Genomic DNA, 17,492 nt, shown 5'->3' on the forward strand with positions numbered 1-17,492 from the left:
ATTGCACCACTATCATCACAGAAAAGCAATGTGCAATGTAATCACAAAATATCCTCCACTAAATTAACGTTACTAACGTTAATAAAACACATTTTGTTCACCAAAGATGTTGTTGTTGTTGTTGTTGTTATTGATGAAATGAAAAGTACATTCACCACTGTTTGCAAAAATGGGGTGGTATGGGGTGTTCACTCTTTTTGGAGAAATCAAGCTAAGAATGGCTTATGCATATGAAGCTAGGATGGTAGACAGTATTAAAAAAAAAAAAATACAGTTCACCTTTAATAAAATGTGTATAATTTGATGTTGCAGGTTTAAACAAGATCAGTTTGCTAAATGGTTACACATATTTGGAATTCATCAACCATTCAGTATTGCTGTTACAGTAAAATGGATAGCTAGTCCAAAGAAGAAAATTCTGTCCTTGTGTAATTTCAAACTATGAAAAAGAAGAACATTTTCAGCTTGGAATATAGTGTACATTCTTTTAGACTGTTTGGTATCACTTTACAATAAAATGCTCCACTAGACTTAGATTATTAAATGCTTCAGAAGTATTTTTCACTGTTTTTCATGTTACCTAACTACAGTTAAACATACTTCTAAAGCATGTATTAATCTTAGTTGATTTTCATTTTAATTTAAACTTTTAGTAATACATGAAAATCATTTATCGTTACAAAACTAACATTAACAAAGGTCAATAAATACTGCAACACATGTATTATTAATTGTTAGTTAATTCATTAATTAATGTTAACTAATGGGACCTATTGAAAATATGTTTTTACCAATGTTATGTATTTATTTATTTTATTTTATTCTTTCTGCATCCATTCTTTTAAAAAGTACAGCATCAACTTTTTGCGGAGCATCTTCTTATTTAAAATAAAAGATAGTATTCAAACCACTTGAGGGAGGAGGGGGGCATTACTGGGTGAACTGTTATGAAGGAGGTGACAGATTTTCCAAAGTGATTTTTCTATTTCCCCCCTTTTCTAATGTTCTCAATAAATATAAAAGCCATAAAATGCTTACCATAGTCAAGTATTCATTGATAATTTTCAGTAATGTTTGTTCTGTATCCAGTAGCTTTATTATTATAAATAATTACTTAACTAATTATGTTTTTGATCTAAGAGGATTATTGGCATTACTGATCTATCAGTTAGCAACCATGCTTTGGAGAAAAAATAAATAAATACTGAAACACTAAAACAATTAATTAGTGTATGTTATTCTAAACATCTATTTATCACCTTTCTTAAGTTAAACATGCATCGTAACATAAGCTCAGTGAACAGGTATAATGATATAATGGTAACGCAACTGTGTGACCTGAGCTCCTAATTAGCCACACAGGACGAACTGCCCGCTATGCCACCATATAGCTTGGAAAAATGAATATTTGGTAACATTTCCTTGGCAAATAAATATATACAGCTTGTCATGCTATCAAAGGGAGAGATATTTTAACATGCTCTTGAGGGTGTCATCCATACCAGATTGTGCTTGTGGTAACAACAACCTGAAAGAGTCTGTTCACTGCATATGAAGCCACCACAGGAACAGACGTTTCTGAAGTATGATAACCTACTTCATTAGTAATGCATATAAGGTGTATCTGTCTCTATATACATGCTAAACTTCTCAAATTATATGAGGGCCCTTTTGACAGCAGCTAAAGAAGAAAGTTCTTCTATGTGAAGCGATCAGAGTTCATCTTTCGGAGTTTGGGGGGCAGGTGTCCGTCCATGCGGCCTCCTCCCCCAGCCAGTCTTTGCAGTTTCGGTGGCAAGTCCGCAACCGATTTGCTGATGGCCTCTGTGGCAATCTTAGTTGTCTTGGTAACCTGCTTTTCCTCTGAGACCCCAGGCACAGAACTGATGCGTTGGAGCTTCATGGGCAGTTCGCCAAGGCTGTATGTCATTTCTGATGTGGTGGAGCTCATTCTCAGGAGCTTCCTGGGCAGCCCGTCTCTACCTGTCATCTTCTGCACCTTGGCTGGTAATTTGTTCGTGCTCTCTGAATCCTCCAGCAGTTCCAAGCAGTCCAGGGAGCTGTTCTTCTCTCCGCTGTTGCACAGAGATGGGGCCATGAGTGGAGAGGACATGAGCAACGCCTCATCTTGCTCTTTCGCACTGTAGGGAGGTGTAGGAACTTCAAATGTGGCATGGAACTGAGAATAATCAACTTTAAAGAAGCCCTCCTCCAGAGAGATGACTGGGAAGAATCTGTGGCCCCACAGCACCTCATCCTCTGTGTATGACGTCCGCGCTTGACAAGTCATGCCTATCAGAGAAAATACATGAAAAGGAACAGATGGTTTAATAAACGAAGTGGTCAAAGATTAAACGTTAAAAGGATTAAAACGGAAAAGCATTGCTGCACTCTGAAGAGTATCATACTCAGTTCTTTATGTTCAGTGCAAGACAGTATTGACATATTCAGTCATACTTTAGTTCATGGGGTTGCTAAACTAAAGTGTTACCTGACATTCCTCAAACATTCTGGCTAAGAATTGTTCTAAAATGTAGTAAACAGTAACACTATAGGGAACAGTATAGGGAACGATTTTCACTATTAACTAGTTACTTATTAGCATGCCTATTATTAGCATATGGGCTGTTTATTAGTACTTCACAACTACTTACTAACTATTAATAAGCAGCAAATTAGGAGTTTATTAGGAGTGGTTTGTTCAGAGCAAGAACTGGACCTTAAAATAAAGTGCAACCTAAACGTTAATTAAGCCCCAACCACTAAAATGAGACATCAAATGGTAATAATTTTAAGAATGAACAACACTTCTACAGTATTTATTAATCTTAGTTAACATTAATTTCAGCATTTACTAATGCATTATTAAAATCACAAAATGTGTTGTCCATTGTTTGTTCATTTTAGTTAATACATTAACTAATGTTAACAAATCACACCTTATTGTGAAGTGTTACCCATTACGGTAGAAAATACACTTATTTCAGTAGCTAGTTTATCCTTAACTTTAATACTTACTCTTCTGAATTAAAGTATATGCTACAACAAGTGAGTAATATAAATCACTTTTTCTAACCTTTCTGTTTGTGCTGCTGCATCGTATTTTTCATGCACTAAACTTGGCTCTGTATGACCAGCTATTTCATAACTCATAATAAATTAAGTAATTATTTGCTTATCAAAATAAGTAGATTTTTTAAACGTATTTGAGTAAATTGAGGTTTGTTTTTGTCATCCATATAACATTGTTTTGCCTGCAGAATAAGTATAGTACTAGTCAAATAATTGCAAGTTAGAGAGCATTCACATCCAATTTAACGAATATGAAACTGCCATACATACAAAGTTAACAAGACCATTTTAAAGAGAGCATGTTCAAGACATATGTTTTCTTCTATACCAGTGCTCACACAGAGCTTGAATTACAAACAGTTCATGATGTATTTGTGGTTGGACTAGAGTTCTGACATTACAATATTGCAGTAACAACACTCTAGTCCAGCAGGTGTATACATTTTCAAACCAGAAACATGTTTGTCCACACTGATTCCACATTCATAGCCAGTTAAGAAAAATGCTCATCCATCTATCCATTCATTCATTCAGGACTAAAAAACAATGAATAAAAGTTTAATAAATTAAAAAAAAAAAAAAAAAATATATATATATATATATATATATATATATATATATATATATGGTTTATATATCAGTAGTGCAACTGCAACTGTTACAGTTCTGTCTGTTTGTTTTCTTGGTTTCTCCCATTGTCTCCCCCCGTCGATCTGTCTGATTTGGTTTAGTCCTTGTTAGCGTCATCTGGTTCACCTGTCTTTGTAATTAGCACACCCTTTATAAATCTGTCTTTGTCATTAGTTCCTTGTCGGTCTTTTTTGTTGAATTGTGTTTCTACGTGTGTGGATTATCGCTCTGTGCTCCTGCCTGTTCCAGCTTGTGCTACCTGAAGTTTATATTAAATATTGTTGCTTGTTATCTCGTCTCTCGTCTCGTTCCATCCAGCACGCAGCGACTGCGTAACAGAAAGACCGACCGACTACAGTTTACCCGGCGTTATTCCCCTACGTTTATTTTTCGTCCTTTTTCTCAGTGTTTTGTTTTTGATTTATTATCATGGATCCCACCGTTAAGATCATTATCCTGGAGCAGGGGAATCGCTCTCTCGAGGACCACACCAGAGACTTTGTGCACCTCGTGCCACACACACACTACCCGGACAGCTGCTTGTGCACGTTCTATCGTGTGGGACTGAACACCACCATCAAGGCGCAGCTGTCCGGGGAGGGTCCTTGAGAGAGCATCGCCAATTACATCGAGTGGGTGCTGGCATCCTGTGGATCGTCATGGACTGTCGACATCGTCGAGAAGGACGTCAGCCCCACTCAAGACCCAGAGCCCAGCCAACCATCACCCCGACACGCGGAGTATGAGCCCGAGCCCACCGCAGATGAAGAGCCAGAGCCAAGAGCGACAGAGCCAGAGCCTGACACGTCTGACCAGGTGCGAGAGCCGGACACTACTTCCGCGAAGGTGGAGTGCTGCGTGGAGCAAGAGAGGGCTATGGAGAGCCCTGCCCACTGCACCACCGCTGGGGGTGAGCTTGAGCAAAACTCTGGGGACTTAATTGATTTTTCTATGGAAGTTCTAGAAAATGACTCTGGGGACTTAATAGACTTCTTCTCTGAAGTATCCATCTGTTCTGATCTACCTGTCTGTATGGAATTCCCACCCACCCTCCCTCTTCTGCCTATGTCAACGTATGTTTGCTCACCGCTGTCCCCTGACAGCCCCTCTGCTCACCCTCAGCCCACCACCTGTGCAGTGGGCTCGCCGCGGGTCTGCCAGCTTCCATCGGCGTCAGGGCTGGAGGATCCCTCAGCTCCGCCTCCAGCCTCAGAGTCCAGAACTCCGCCTCGGCCCTCCGACCCTGCGGCTCCACCACGGCTCTCAGCTTCCTCGTCTCCACCGTCGCCCGTCGGCCCACCAGCTCCACCGGGCTCCCTCGTCCCTCCGGCTCCGCCTTGGTCGGTCGTCGTCCCGCCATCGCCTCGGGACTCCACTCCTCCGGCTTTGCCTCGTCGCTCCATCCCACCGGCTCTGTTGGGCTCCTCCCTCCCTCCGGCACAGCCTCCATCCTCTGTCGCTCCGGCTCCGCCGCGGACCTCCGGATCTCCGCCTACGCCTTGGTCGCCAGAGCCTAAGGCTCCGCCTTGGCCCTCCGGATCCTCGGTGTCGCCCTGGATCTTCGGCTCTCCGTCTCCGCCTCAGGCTCCTCCGCCAGCTGCTCCGCCTCTGTCAGTCGGCCCCATGGAGTCGTCAGCCCTTCTTCCACCATGGTTCCTCCCTCCATCGGCTCCACCGTGGGTCATCATGGCTCCGTTCTGGGTCATACTAGGTTCCTCCTGCTCCGGGTCCCTCCTGTTTCCTCCCTGGCTCCTCCCACCTTCGTCGCCCCCTTGGACTCTGTTGACTCTGGTTTTTGTCCCCCTTCCGGGGTTCCGTCCTCCGCCGAAGCCTCCAGAAGACTCAGGTTTTTCTGTTCTTTTTTTTCGCCTCCTAATCTGTTTTGTTTTCTACGGCGCAAGGATGCGCCTATTCGGAGGGGGGCGTAATGTTACAGTTCTGTCTGTTTGTTTTCTTGGTTTCTCCCATTGTCTCCCCCCGTCGATCTGTCTGATTTGGTTTAGTCCTTGTTAGCGTCATCTGGTTCATCTGTCTTTGTAATTAGCACACCCTTTATAAATCTGTCTTTGTCATTAGTTCCTTGTCGGTCTTTGTTGTTGAATTGTGTTTCTACGTGTGTGGATTATCGCTCTGTGTTCCTGCCTGTTCCAGCTTGTGCTACCTGAAGTTTATATTAAATATTGTTGCTTGTTATCTCGTCTCGTCTCGTTCCATCCAGCACGCAGCAACTGCGTAACAGCAACAGTATTGTCTTTTTCCACTTATGGAGAAATAAATAAATTACGAAAACTCTCAGACATAATTGACTGAGTCATAACAAGCCATGAATGTGAATCATACCAGCCACACTTTTTATTGTCTCACAGTGTTTAAACATCCAGGCACCATCTTTACCTTATCAAGCCAGAACTAACAGAAACAGATTAAGAAAATCAGATTAGCTAGATTTTGCTCTGTCTCTCTGGACCTTATTAAAGTGGTGAAAAGGATTTGCTTTGAGAGATTAATTGTTATATCTTGAGACAATTTACATGCAAGATTAGCTTTAGTGCTTTATGCATATATTCACGTGTGAAATTAAAATACAATGCATGCAATGTAAATCTACTAACAAAACTATGAAAATGTCTCATACATGAAATGTTTGCAAAGTCTAAAGATTTGTTGTCTTGTGTAGTCTTGTGTATTATGTGTGTTCTCTACAAGTAAAAATTAAAGAAGAGATTTATTTTATTTGTTACATTACAAGTGTTTCCTTATATATCCTGATTTGACCAATAAAAGAAGGGTCACATGAAATGAGATCAATATTTGTGTCCATCCAGTGAACAGAATCTAGTTTGAGCTTGCTTATATCTGACCTCAATAAAAAAATGTACAATGTCGGTGATGAAAAGCAAATGTCCTCAATATAAAAAAAAATAATACAGAGGAAGACAATCAATGAAACTCTCACAAGAACAGAAGCAAGAAGCCTAAGTTATCAGCACGGTGCAGGCTACCTTCAGCCAGCTGACTTATTGGCCAAGTATTGTAGTCTTCTGAATTTCAAGTACAAAATGACTTCCTGAGCAGACAAACCTGAACTCATCAAAAATCCTTTTATAGCACTTTGTTAAACATTAGAAATATTTCAAATGAGGACTGCATAAAAGTGCTGTTTACTGCTCTGTTTATTTGTCTGTTCATGAGAGTACCTCAGACACTATATTGGTATATTAGTGTGTGTGTGTATTATAAATGGTATATTGTATTGTATCGTAAAATTCCCCTTCAAGGGAACTCATGCTGTGTTGAAACACTTTGGGAATGCCTGTGCATGACCACATCCTGAAGCACATGTAAAATTAGCATGTGTGATCTCCTCAGGATCTTGGAGTGGTGTGGGTTTTGACAGCAATACAGCCATGTCATCTGCTCGTATCGATTCAGTTATCACAGCCACGCACAGTGTCAAGCTAGGTCAGTCATTCACTATGAAACAGTTTCAGAGACTGTTAGCTTGATGGCAGCAGCGTCCAGTGTGATACCTTTTGGCCTGCTGTGCATGAGACCTTTGCAGTAGTGGTTTAGGACCATGGGGTTTTCACCCCTTGGGGTGAAACAACTGTTGTTGTTTTCTACATACCTTCAGGTGGTAGATCAGATTTGGAGGGTGTTAGGCCAAGCTCAGTTGGACTTGTTTGAGTTTTAAGAGACCTCATATTGTCCACTATCTTTCTCTCTCATACATCCAGCTGCTCTTGGACTGGATGCTATGGTGCTAAGGCTGCTTCCCCTTCAGGAACTTGAGCTGCGTCGTTCGGCCTAGCACTCTTCCCCCGCACTTTCACGAAGTGTGTGGATGCAGCTCTGGCTCCTCTGTGACTCCAGGGCATCCATATACTCAATTACATCGGCGACTGTCTGATTCTGGCCCAGTCAGAACAGGTGCCGGTTCAGCATCGAGATGCTGTTCTCGCTTACATGAAAGAGCTGGACCACGATGCAGGCACGTTTGTCTCCTGCACGGATCGAGTCGATCCTCACCGCACTCACTATCAAGCAGTTTCAACGACTGCTGGGTCTCATGGCAGCTGCGTCCAACATGATACCTTTTGGCCTACTGTACATGAGACCCCTACAGTGGTGGCTCAAGACCAAGGGGTTCTCCCCGAGGGGAAACCCGCTCCACATGACCAAGGTCACACGGCGATGCCCACGTGCTCTAGACATGTGGAGCAAACCTTGGTTCTTGTCTCAGGGCCCGGTGCTGGGGGCTCCTTGTCGCCGTGTAACGCTAGCAACGGACGCGTCCCTCACCGGTTGGGGAGTGGTCATGGACGGCCACCCTGCCCATGGTCTGTGGAGCAGTCACTAACTCACGTGGCACATAAATTGCCTGGAGATGCTGGCCATGTTTTCGGCTCTGAAACACTTTCTCCCAGACCTGAGAGACCGCCATGTGTTGGTCCGCACCGACAACACAGCGGTGGTCTACTACATCAACCACCAGGGAGGTCTGTGTTCGCGCCCCTTGTACAAGCTGGTGCACCAGATCCTTGTGTGGTCCCAGGACAAACTCCTCTCGCTAAGAGCAGTGCACGTCCCGGGGTATCTCAACTTGGGAGGAGACGTCCTATCGAGGCAGGGGCTGAGGCCCGGGGAATGGATGCTTCACCCCGAGGCGGTGAAGCAGATTTGGAGAGTGTTTGGCCAGGCTCAGGTGGACCTCTTCGCAACTTAGGAGAATGCGCAATGTCCCCCCTGGTTCTCTCTGACTCATCCCCTGGGGCTGGATGCTATGGTACAGATGTGCCCGAGGCTTCGTCTGTACGCCGTTCCCCCAATTGCTCTGCTCCCGGGAGTTCTAGAGAGAGTGCGTCGGGACGGGGTGTCCCTTCCTCTAGTAGCCCCGTTCTGGCCAGGCTGAGTTTGGTTCTCGGACCTGATTTCCCACCTCGACGGCTCTCCCTGGGAGATTCCCATCAGGAGGGATCTCCTCTCTTCACTTCTTGGTGCGGTCACCGCCAGCAGGACCCAGTTAACTGCCCAGTTGGTACAGTGCTGGAGTTCCTGTAGGATCGGCTCTCTGCAGGGTTAACCCACTCCACCCTGAAGGTCTACGTGGCGGCCATTGTGGCCTACCACGCCCCTCTTGGTGGTCTTTCCGTGGGTAAAAACCCCCTTGTTACACGTTTCCTCCACGGTGCACTGAAGCTGAGGCCTCCTCTACCACCTCGTGTCCCTTCCTGGGACCTGTCTGTGGTGTTAGAGGCTCTCTGTAGGCCTCCTTTGAGCCTGCTGAGGACATTTCAGACCGTCACCTTACTATTAAAATGGTTTTCTTCTTGCTTTTTCCTCCCTCAAGAGAGTTGGGGACCTCCAGGTCCTCTCTGTGGCCCCTTCCTTTCTGGACTTTGCGCCAGGCCTGGCTAAAGCCTTTCTGTACCCTCGTGCGGGGTACGTCCCTAAAGTCCCCTCCTCAACACCACGGCCTGTTGTACTACAGGCCTTTTGTCCTCCTCCCTTCCGGGAGCCCGATCAGCAGAAGCTTATCTGTAACTGTGCAAGCACTGGACACATACATCCACAGAGCTGCAGTGTGGAAAAAGTCGGACCAGCTTTTTGTTTGTTATGGTCCGGCTAAGACCATTCTCCTGCATCCCTGCGAGCGCTGCTTCTCTTGAAGCTAATGCCGTTTAAGCTAATGAAGCTAATGCGCACATGCTTTTAAGCTTCCTGGTTGGTGACGTCACCCGCCTGTGACATCTCGCTCTTCCATTGGACTGATTACACAGGTGATTCAGAGCGTGGTCACGCTGAAGGCATTCCCATAGCGTTTCGACGTGGCGTCTTGTTCCCCCGGGAAACCAGGGTTACATACATAACCTGAGACATTCTGTTCAACTTCCCCCAATTGCTCTGCTCCCAGGAGTTCTGGAGAAGGTGATGGGGTCCGTCTGCTACTAGTAGCCCCTTTCTGGCAGGCCCAAGTATGGTTCTCGGACCTTGTGTCTCTCCTCGACGGCTCTCTACGGGACATTTCAGTCAGAAGGAACCTTCTAGCAGGCAGCACAATCATGCACCTTCGCATGGAGTTATTCTATGTGGGCGTGGCCTCTGAGGGGGTCCACCTCATAAATTCAGGTCTCTCAGCTGAGGTTGTTGAGACCATTCTCCACTCCAGAGTTCCCACCATACTGACCACCGTCTCACCCAGCTGTATTCCTTAAATACCTTTTGAGAGCACCTTTTGAGCCTATATGTAGGTTGTAATATGTAAGTTTTTTAACACTTAAAACAGTGTTTCTCTTTGGCATCTCATCTCTCAAAAGAGTTGTTGATCTTCAGGCCCTGTCAACGGCTCCTTCATGTTTAGAGTTTGCGCCTGGTACCAAAGGCCTGGTTACAAGGTGCCCACTAATGTTAAACAGCCCATAGTGTTGCAGGTCCTCCCCTTTTCAGATCAGGACAAGCTTAATTAAATGTGTCCGGTCAGAGCACTGGACACTTATGTCCACAGAGCTGCCTAGAGGAGGCAATCAGATGCTTTGGTCCACTTGGTCCTTTTCGGAAACCAAGCAGAGGCTAAGCAGATGAATAGTTGAGGTTGTCTCCCTTGTTTATGACTCCTCTATCCTCCCTTCACCGTTGGGGTTCAGAGTTCACGCAACTAGGAGTAAGGCGGCCTCCAAGGGCTTTTTCTCTGGTGTATCCTTGCAGGATATATGTAATTTATAACCTAGACATTGGATCCACTGGATCCGCTCTAGAGTGTTTACGTCTTATCTGTGCATGTGTGACTTCACACGAGACAGGCATTTGTCAGCATGTCATTCCCAAAGTATTCTGACACAGTGCGAGTTCCCTTGAAGATGAAAGTCTCTAGTTTATGGTTACCCTAAGAGGTAACAAGGTAATGTTGCCCTTCCCTTACCTTCTGCTTCCCTGTGAGCAACTTGATTTGACCTATCAGAAGCAAACACTGGTCACATGCTTTTAAACTTCCTGGTTGCTATGTCACCCCAACCATGACGTTTTGTCGCTCTATTGGACTGATTTCACACAGGCCTCAGGACGTGGTCACCCAGAGGTGTTCCCAAAGTGTTCAGACGCAGCGTCTCGTTCCCTCTCAGGGAACCATGGTAACATACATAACCTAGAGATTTTATGACACAGTACATTCGTCTTTTTTAAATTACATTTTTCTTTTAGGTTAACTAAAGTAGTATAAGTAAAAAGAATCACAGTGTTCCTCTTCCTGAATTTAATTTAACTGCATAATTTAAGTCACAAGAGTTTAGTTTAGAGCTTTGTTCAAATCACTAAACCTATGTTAAAAGACTAGGAACAGCAATGCTTGCAAACACCACTAATAATGTCAATGATTAGCAATAGGGTTCATGCAATCAAAACTACAACACTGTGTTTCTATGGAAACCCAGTCTTGCCATGTGCACATGCACAGTTCTTGCATCCAATGCTGTTTTATTGTACGCATATGTTAATGTCATTAATAAACAAAAGACAGTTCACCTGAAATCAGCAGCACAACAGTCTGAGAGTTCTAACACACTCAATCACCACTGTTTTTCCAAGTGATGAAGAGTTTTGGTTATAAAAACATGTACTCTGGATGTTTCACAGTGAGTAGCATCCCATGAAACATGTGTGTGATTGTGTTCAGCTGGATGCAGGTCTGCATTGCAGTGGTGTAGAGTAAGAGTGGGGAGTGCATGAAACAAACATTATGATTTAATGAACGACCCTGTCAGCTCTGTAGATGACAGCAGAAAGAAAAGTAATCAATTCATCTGTTCTCCTCTGACCATTCAAATATGCACAACATGATTTAATTTCTAAATCACCATCAAGTGTATAACTCAGTAAGCAACACAGTATATAGCACAAAAAAAAAAAAAAAAAAAAAAATGTATTTTATAAGGGGTACTTTATAAAAGTAACTATAACTGAGATGGCAGAGAAAGAAGACTTCCTATGTACTGATTTGAACAAACACCAAATGAGGCTAAATAAACAAAGCAGTGTCTTTATAAGATTTAAAGCAAATAAATCAGTAAAATCAGTCAGCAGAGGGCAGCCTTGCCTGAAATCATTAATAAACTATGGAATCATCATTGCTATAGACTGTGGAGCTCCATTAACGTATCACATCTGAATAGTGTCTGCAAATTCTTAAGCAGGATTACATTTACATCTAGCTTTCTGATGCGTGAGATGTTAGATATATTGCTTGCATTACAATGCTTTCAAGACTGCATTTGAGATTGCATTAACTTCCAGTGTTTAAAAACTAAAGACTTGTGTTGTTTGGTGTGTTGTTTGTCTACTTTAGAAACATCCCCACAGAAAAAAAAAAAAAAAAAGGGAACTAGAAGTGAAGAAAGTGAAACATCACAAATAGTAAATATCACAGAAAATCCCATATACCAACATTCAAATCATATTTAGAATCATTTTTAGAAACCATAATATAGTAGAAATGTGGGGGCGAGCTCTTTGTGACTTCAGTCAGTAAGCAACCACCTAGCAACTACCCAACAACACCCTAGCACCCAACCACAGCACTTTAGTAAATGGGCAAACATCTGCATGGGCAAACATCCTAGCACCCAACCACAGCACTTCTGCATGGGCAAACATCACTGACATCACAAAGACTGTTGATACTTGCTACCATTGAAACCACGCAATTGACTTCCATTCAGTTAAAAGTGAAAACTTAATATAATACTTAACAAAACTTAATAAAATCATCATGCAGTTTATTCTAAACCCTCTTCTAGCTATATTAGAATCTTCTTGCTTCAAAGTAATACAAGTTTACAAAGTTATGTCCCACAGCTGCAAATAAAAAATGTAGATTTCAACATTTTAACCCTTTTTGCAATGTATTTAATACACTTTCATTTTGGGCAAACTGTTGTTGATAAATTTACCAAGTTTAGTTTACTCCCTTTAATCTGCTGCTTTAACCAGAGCACTGTCCAGACACATGATAACAACTTTTTCTATGTAGATTTTCTGGAAACATTGCAATAACCATCACCAATGTCAAACTGTTTAATAATAACATACTTACAGCATGTGCTGCAAGACACATAGCCAACATAACCTACTGTCTCATCTGAGTTGCCTCAGCGGCCCATATTGTCAATATCAAAATGACTGATATGGTCAGTCAAATCAAAGAAGGCAGGCTTTACTGTTCACAGAAGGTGAGCATGAATTCCAGCCTAACAGTGCAGTGTTAACAGCCAAAGCGATGGTGCAGAATTTAAGGTTTTTTTTTTTGTTTTTTTTTTGTTTTTTAATGTTTAAATGTCTTCATTTGTCTCTTTCTTTAATGTCTTTTTGACAAGAAACCCCTAAACTCAGTGTGCTCAAAATCACTAAAGCAGAAATAACTAGGAAGCAAGAATGTATTACTCAGGGTTCAAAGAGAGGCCGTGACTGGAAAGTGTTTAAAACATACTTTAAATAACAGCTGGAAATGAAGATGAGTGGAGTTGATACACACAAATCCAGACCTTCACACCTGTAGACTAAAAGCAGAGGAGTTCCCCTGATAATGTGAGGTGAGAATTCAGTCTTTTGGAATGTGGACAGTATAAGGGTGAGAAAAAAAAGAAAAAAAAAAAAATCTCAGTGCTTCCCGGACAGTGACCCAGCATTAATGCCAGCAAACACTGAACATTTTCTTCCGTAAACATACACAAGGACTGAAGATAACTGTCAGCCTGCTTTTTTACTCATTTTTCCACAAAAACTATCTGAATGTGAGTAACACACATATGGCTTAACCATTAATAATATATAATTTTTCCCCCAGCCAAAACATAAATGCTCCCGAGGACGAAAAGTGTGAAAATAAGAGATGAAGATGAATGGGTGAATGGTCTTTACATTTGCAGTGTGTACACACTCTGTTCCGTCTCACTGCAGCACATGCATACATTCGAATTATATCATGGGCCTGTTCTGAGTCCCAGTAAAGTCTTGTAAATAAGGAAAAGAGCAAATTCATTTACAGAGTAGCACACCAAAACAATGATGTTACACAATCTTTTTTTTCCAGAACTACATATTCTTTCATGATTTCATATTATGTATGTATGAATATATTTATTTATTTAAATATATTCAGGAACAAGAAGACGAAGAGAGGGGAAAGTGGGGGAAGAGATCACATTTTATATGCGTATGTGTATTTAAAGTAAATAAGGCCATGATTTTGTTCCATCTTGCTTTTAATCAAAACAAAAACTGTTTACTTATGATCTTTAAAACTGTACATCATTCACTATTGTTCTGTCAGACATCAGCTATTTAATGGCTATCTCTCAAACATCGTTCTGTAACCATGCAGATGTCCCTGTCCCTGGAGCTGGCTGGCAGGCAATGAAACCACTTGTGCAGAGTCACTATAGTGTCCATTATGATATAGCTGTGGCCTCCTTCTGAAATGGCTTATCACTGACAGAGCTATTTCAGCATGACTGAGTCCCTGGTCAAAGCAGAGTAAAAACTAGTTTGCTCATCCATGATGCAGATGTTTATATAATACACTTAGAAATAGCATATTTTTGTCTCTAGACCACGTGGGAAAAAAGTTAAAACAACAACAAACCAGAGATGGGAAATAACGAAGTACAAATACTTTGTTACTGTACTTAAGTAGATTTTTCTGGTATTAGTACTTTACTTCACTATTTATTTTTCTGACTGCTTTTTACTTTTACTCCTTATATTTGTACACAAATATATGTACTTTCTACTTGTTAAATTTTCAAAACAGGCTCGTTACTTTAGTTTTAATCAGCATTTGGTGGGTCACCATTCCATAACAAATCTCTAATAAATCATGGATCGGTTAGTCTTTCCTGCCAGCGCGATTCGGCTTGCGCACACTCCACATCTCCGCCAAAATGGTTTCTGTCAGAGTAATCATTGCAAGTGACTCGAGAATGGAGTGGAAGCGCTCAGGTGGGTCATAGAATCGTACTATAAACAAAACTAAACTAAATTACTATCATCACTCAAAATACTCTATACTAAAGGACATCACTATTATCTACTGTAAAGTTACAGTGGTAAACAAATGTAATAAAAATGTAAAAAAAATATATACATACAGTATATCACTCTTGATAACCCTGTTTTTTTCACCAGGGAATGCAATAACATGTTCAGTATTATGATTTTTCTGTAAAGATATTGTCATGATGTAATGTATTTGAACACACCTGTAGCGCATTCAAACAGTACTTTTTGGACAAGGTTTTGTCTGTTAGGCAAGCAATTACACAAGTACCTGCTGCTGTCATACCCTCACAAGCGGTGCAATGTGTGCTGGAGAACTTTGAGACAGTTACCCTTATGGACCTCAAAAAAGCTGTCCATGAGTTGAAGGCTACCATCTGCCCTCTAGACGCTGTTCCTGCTAGGATTATGAAGGAGGCTATTGACATCGTGGGCCCCTGCCTTGTCTCCTTTATAAACAGTTGTCTTAGTTTGGGCACTGTTCCCACTGCTCTCAAGCATGCCATTGTCCGACCGCTGCTAAAGAAACCCAACCTCGATCCTTCCATACTGTCCAACTTCCGCCCTATATCTCATCTGCCATTCTTGTCTAAGCTGATGGAGAAGCTCGTTGTCTCCCAGCTTCAGTCTCATCTTCAACTGCACGCTATTGCTGATAAATTTCAGTCTGGTTTCAGGTCTAGGCATAGCACGGAATCTGCATTACTTAGGGTTCATAATGACATTCTTGGAGCCCTGGATAGTAAAAGCTCTGTGGTTTTGGTGTTACTAGACCTGACCGCTGCATTTGACACCGTGGATCATGCCGCCCTCATCTCCCAACTTCAACACATTGTCGGACTGCAGGGCATGGTTCTTAGATGGTTCTCATCATATCTCACAAACAGAACCTTTTCAGTAATGCTTAATGACTTCTCCTCCTCACCCGCCCCCCTGTCGTCTGGTGTTCCTCAAGGATCCATTCTTGGTCCTATTTTGTTCTCGCTCTATATGCTGCCACTTGGTCAACTCATCTCTAATTACAATGTCCATTTTCATTTTTATGCAGACGACCTTCAGATCTACCTCCCCGTGGTTCTGAGTAACAGTTCTGCATTGGACCCTCTCCATAACTGCATTCGCAACATCAGACAATGGCTTTCCCAGAATTTCCTTCACTTGAATGAAGGAAAGACTGAGTATATCTTGTTCATCCCGGACTCACCCAACAGTTCCCCTAGTTTTGGTCCTCTAACACCTCAATTTGCTCCGGCAGTGCGCAACCTGGGTGTTATTTTTGACAGTGGTATGATTTTTGGAAAACAGATAAGTGCAGTCGTGAAGACCAGCTAAGGCTCCTCAGTAAGGTTAAACCATTCCTGTCCCGAGCAGATCTTGAAAAGGCTGTTCATGCCTTCATCAGCTCACGGCTTGACTACTGTAATGCCCTTTACACTGGACTTAATCAATCTCTCCTTAATCGGCTTCAACTGGTACAAAACGCTGCAGCACGTCTCCTCTCCAATACTTCTAAACGCTCTCACATCAGTCCAGTCCTCCGCTCTCTCCACTGGCTCCCAGTGCGGTTCAGGGTGGAGTTTAAGATCCTGATGTTTGTGTTCAAGGCCATTAATGGTCTGGCCCCTGTCTACCTCGTGGAGTTGGTAGTGGTTTATCAACCGGCCAGAAGTTTAATTACAAAAAGTTTGGAGGCCGGTCATTTGCCGTTCTGGGCCCAAAGCTGTGGAACGCACTTCCGGAACAGCTTCGAAACAACACTGAGTTGCGTGTTTTTAAATCACAGTTGAAGACACATCTTTTTAGACAAGCTTTCGATATGTAGTCACTGACTCGATTGCTGTTTTATGTACATTTGTGTTTTTATTTATTGTTGTCTACTGTGAGTCTTGTTTTTCTCCTGGAAAGCGCCCTGGGCACCTTTTTGGTTGTTGTAAGGCGCTATATAAATAAAATTTGATTGATTGATTGATCATTATTGTACTAATTTTGATATTTAGGCAATTTAGAAAATATAGTTTTGTTAAATCTATAGTATTTAAGCCATTTTAAGATAAAACAACAACACCTGGTCATAATGTGATACTTTAAATTGAATGTAAATAAAACTGTTACTGCAAATAGAATATAATGATATATATAACATATATATCAGTAAATGTCTGATAGGAAAAGTGACAGGTACAAGAAAATTAGTGAAAAAAGTAGGATGCAGAGAGATATCACAGAAAATGAAGAGACTGAAAAGGAAAATGGAAGTTTAAGAGACAGACGTTTTTATTTTGCATGGCCCCAGCCTAAGGTTTTAAACATTTATTTAAATGTGATGGCCATACAAAAAAATAGTCCATGCTTTCAGAATTTGTTGTGGGTATATGGGATGGCCTGGATGAGTGTGAGATTTCCCCCGACTGAAATTGTGTCCCAATCCGGCCCTGTTCTACATGGTGGTTGTTTAGCCTTGATACATTCATTACAAATTTTTAATGTAAGTTATTTTGTATTAATGTGTCAATATGATGTGAGGTCCAGTTACCAGCATGACACTAAAACAGGTAGTAGTAATGGGTACTTTTTACTTAAGTACATGTCTGAGCCCATACTTCTTTACTTTAACTTAAGTAAAAAGTGTAGTCAGTACTTATACTTTTACCAGAGTATTTTTAAACATGAGTATCTGTACTTCTACTTGAGTGAAGGATGTGTGTACTTTTGCCATCTCTGCAACAAAAAAACAAAAAAAAAAA

General features: G+C 42.0%; 1 protein-coding gene across 1 annotated transcript in view; it reads right to left on the reverse strand.

The window, feature by feature from the left end:
* Positions 1 to 274: 274 nt before the first annotated feature.
* Positions 275 to 17,492, reverse strand: part of kcnj3a (potassium inwardly rectifying channel subfamily J member 3a) — a 34,516-nt gene continuing 17,298 nt past the window's right edge. Inside the window, exon 4 of the mRNA XM_051119264.1 lies at positions 275 to 2,292. Coding sequence (XP_050975221.1) covers positions 1,700 to 2,292 — 593 coding nt within the window. The 3' untranslated portion in view covers positions 275 to 1,699. The remainder of the gene's footprint in view (positions 2,293 to 17,492) is intronic.

This window comes from Labeo rohita, chromosome 9 (genome assembly GCF_022985175.1).
Source record: "Labeo rohita strain BAU-BD-2019 chromosome 9, IGBB_LRoh.1.0, whole genome shotgun sequence".
Lineage (NCBI taxonomy): Eukaryota > Metazoa > Chordata > Actinopteri > Cypriniformes > Cyprinidae > Labeo > Labeo rohita.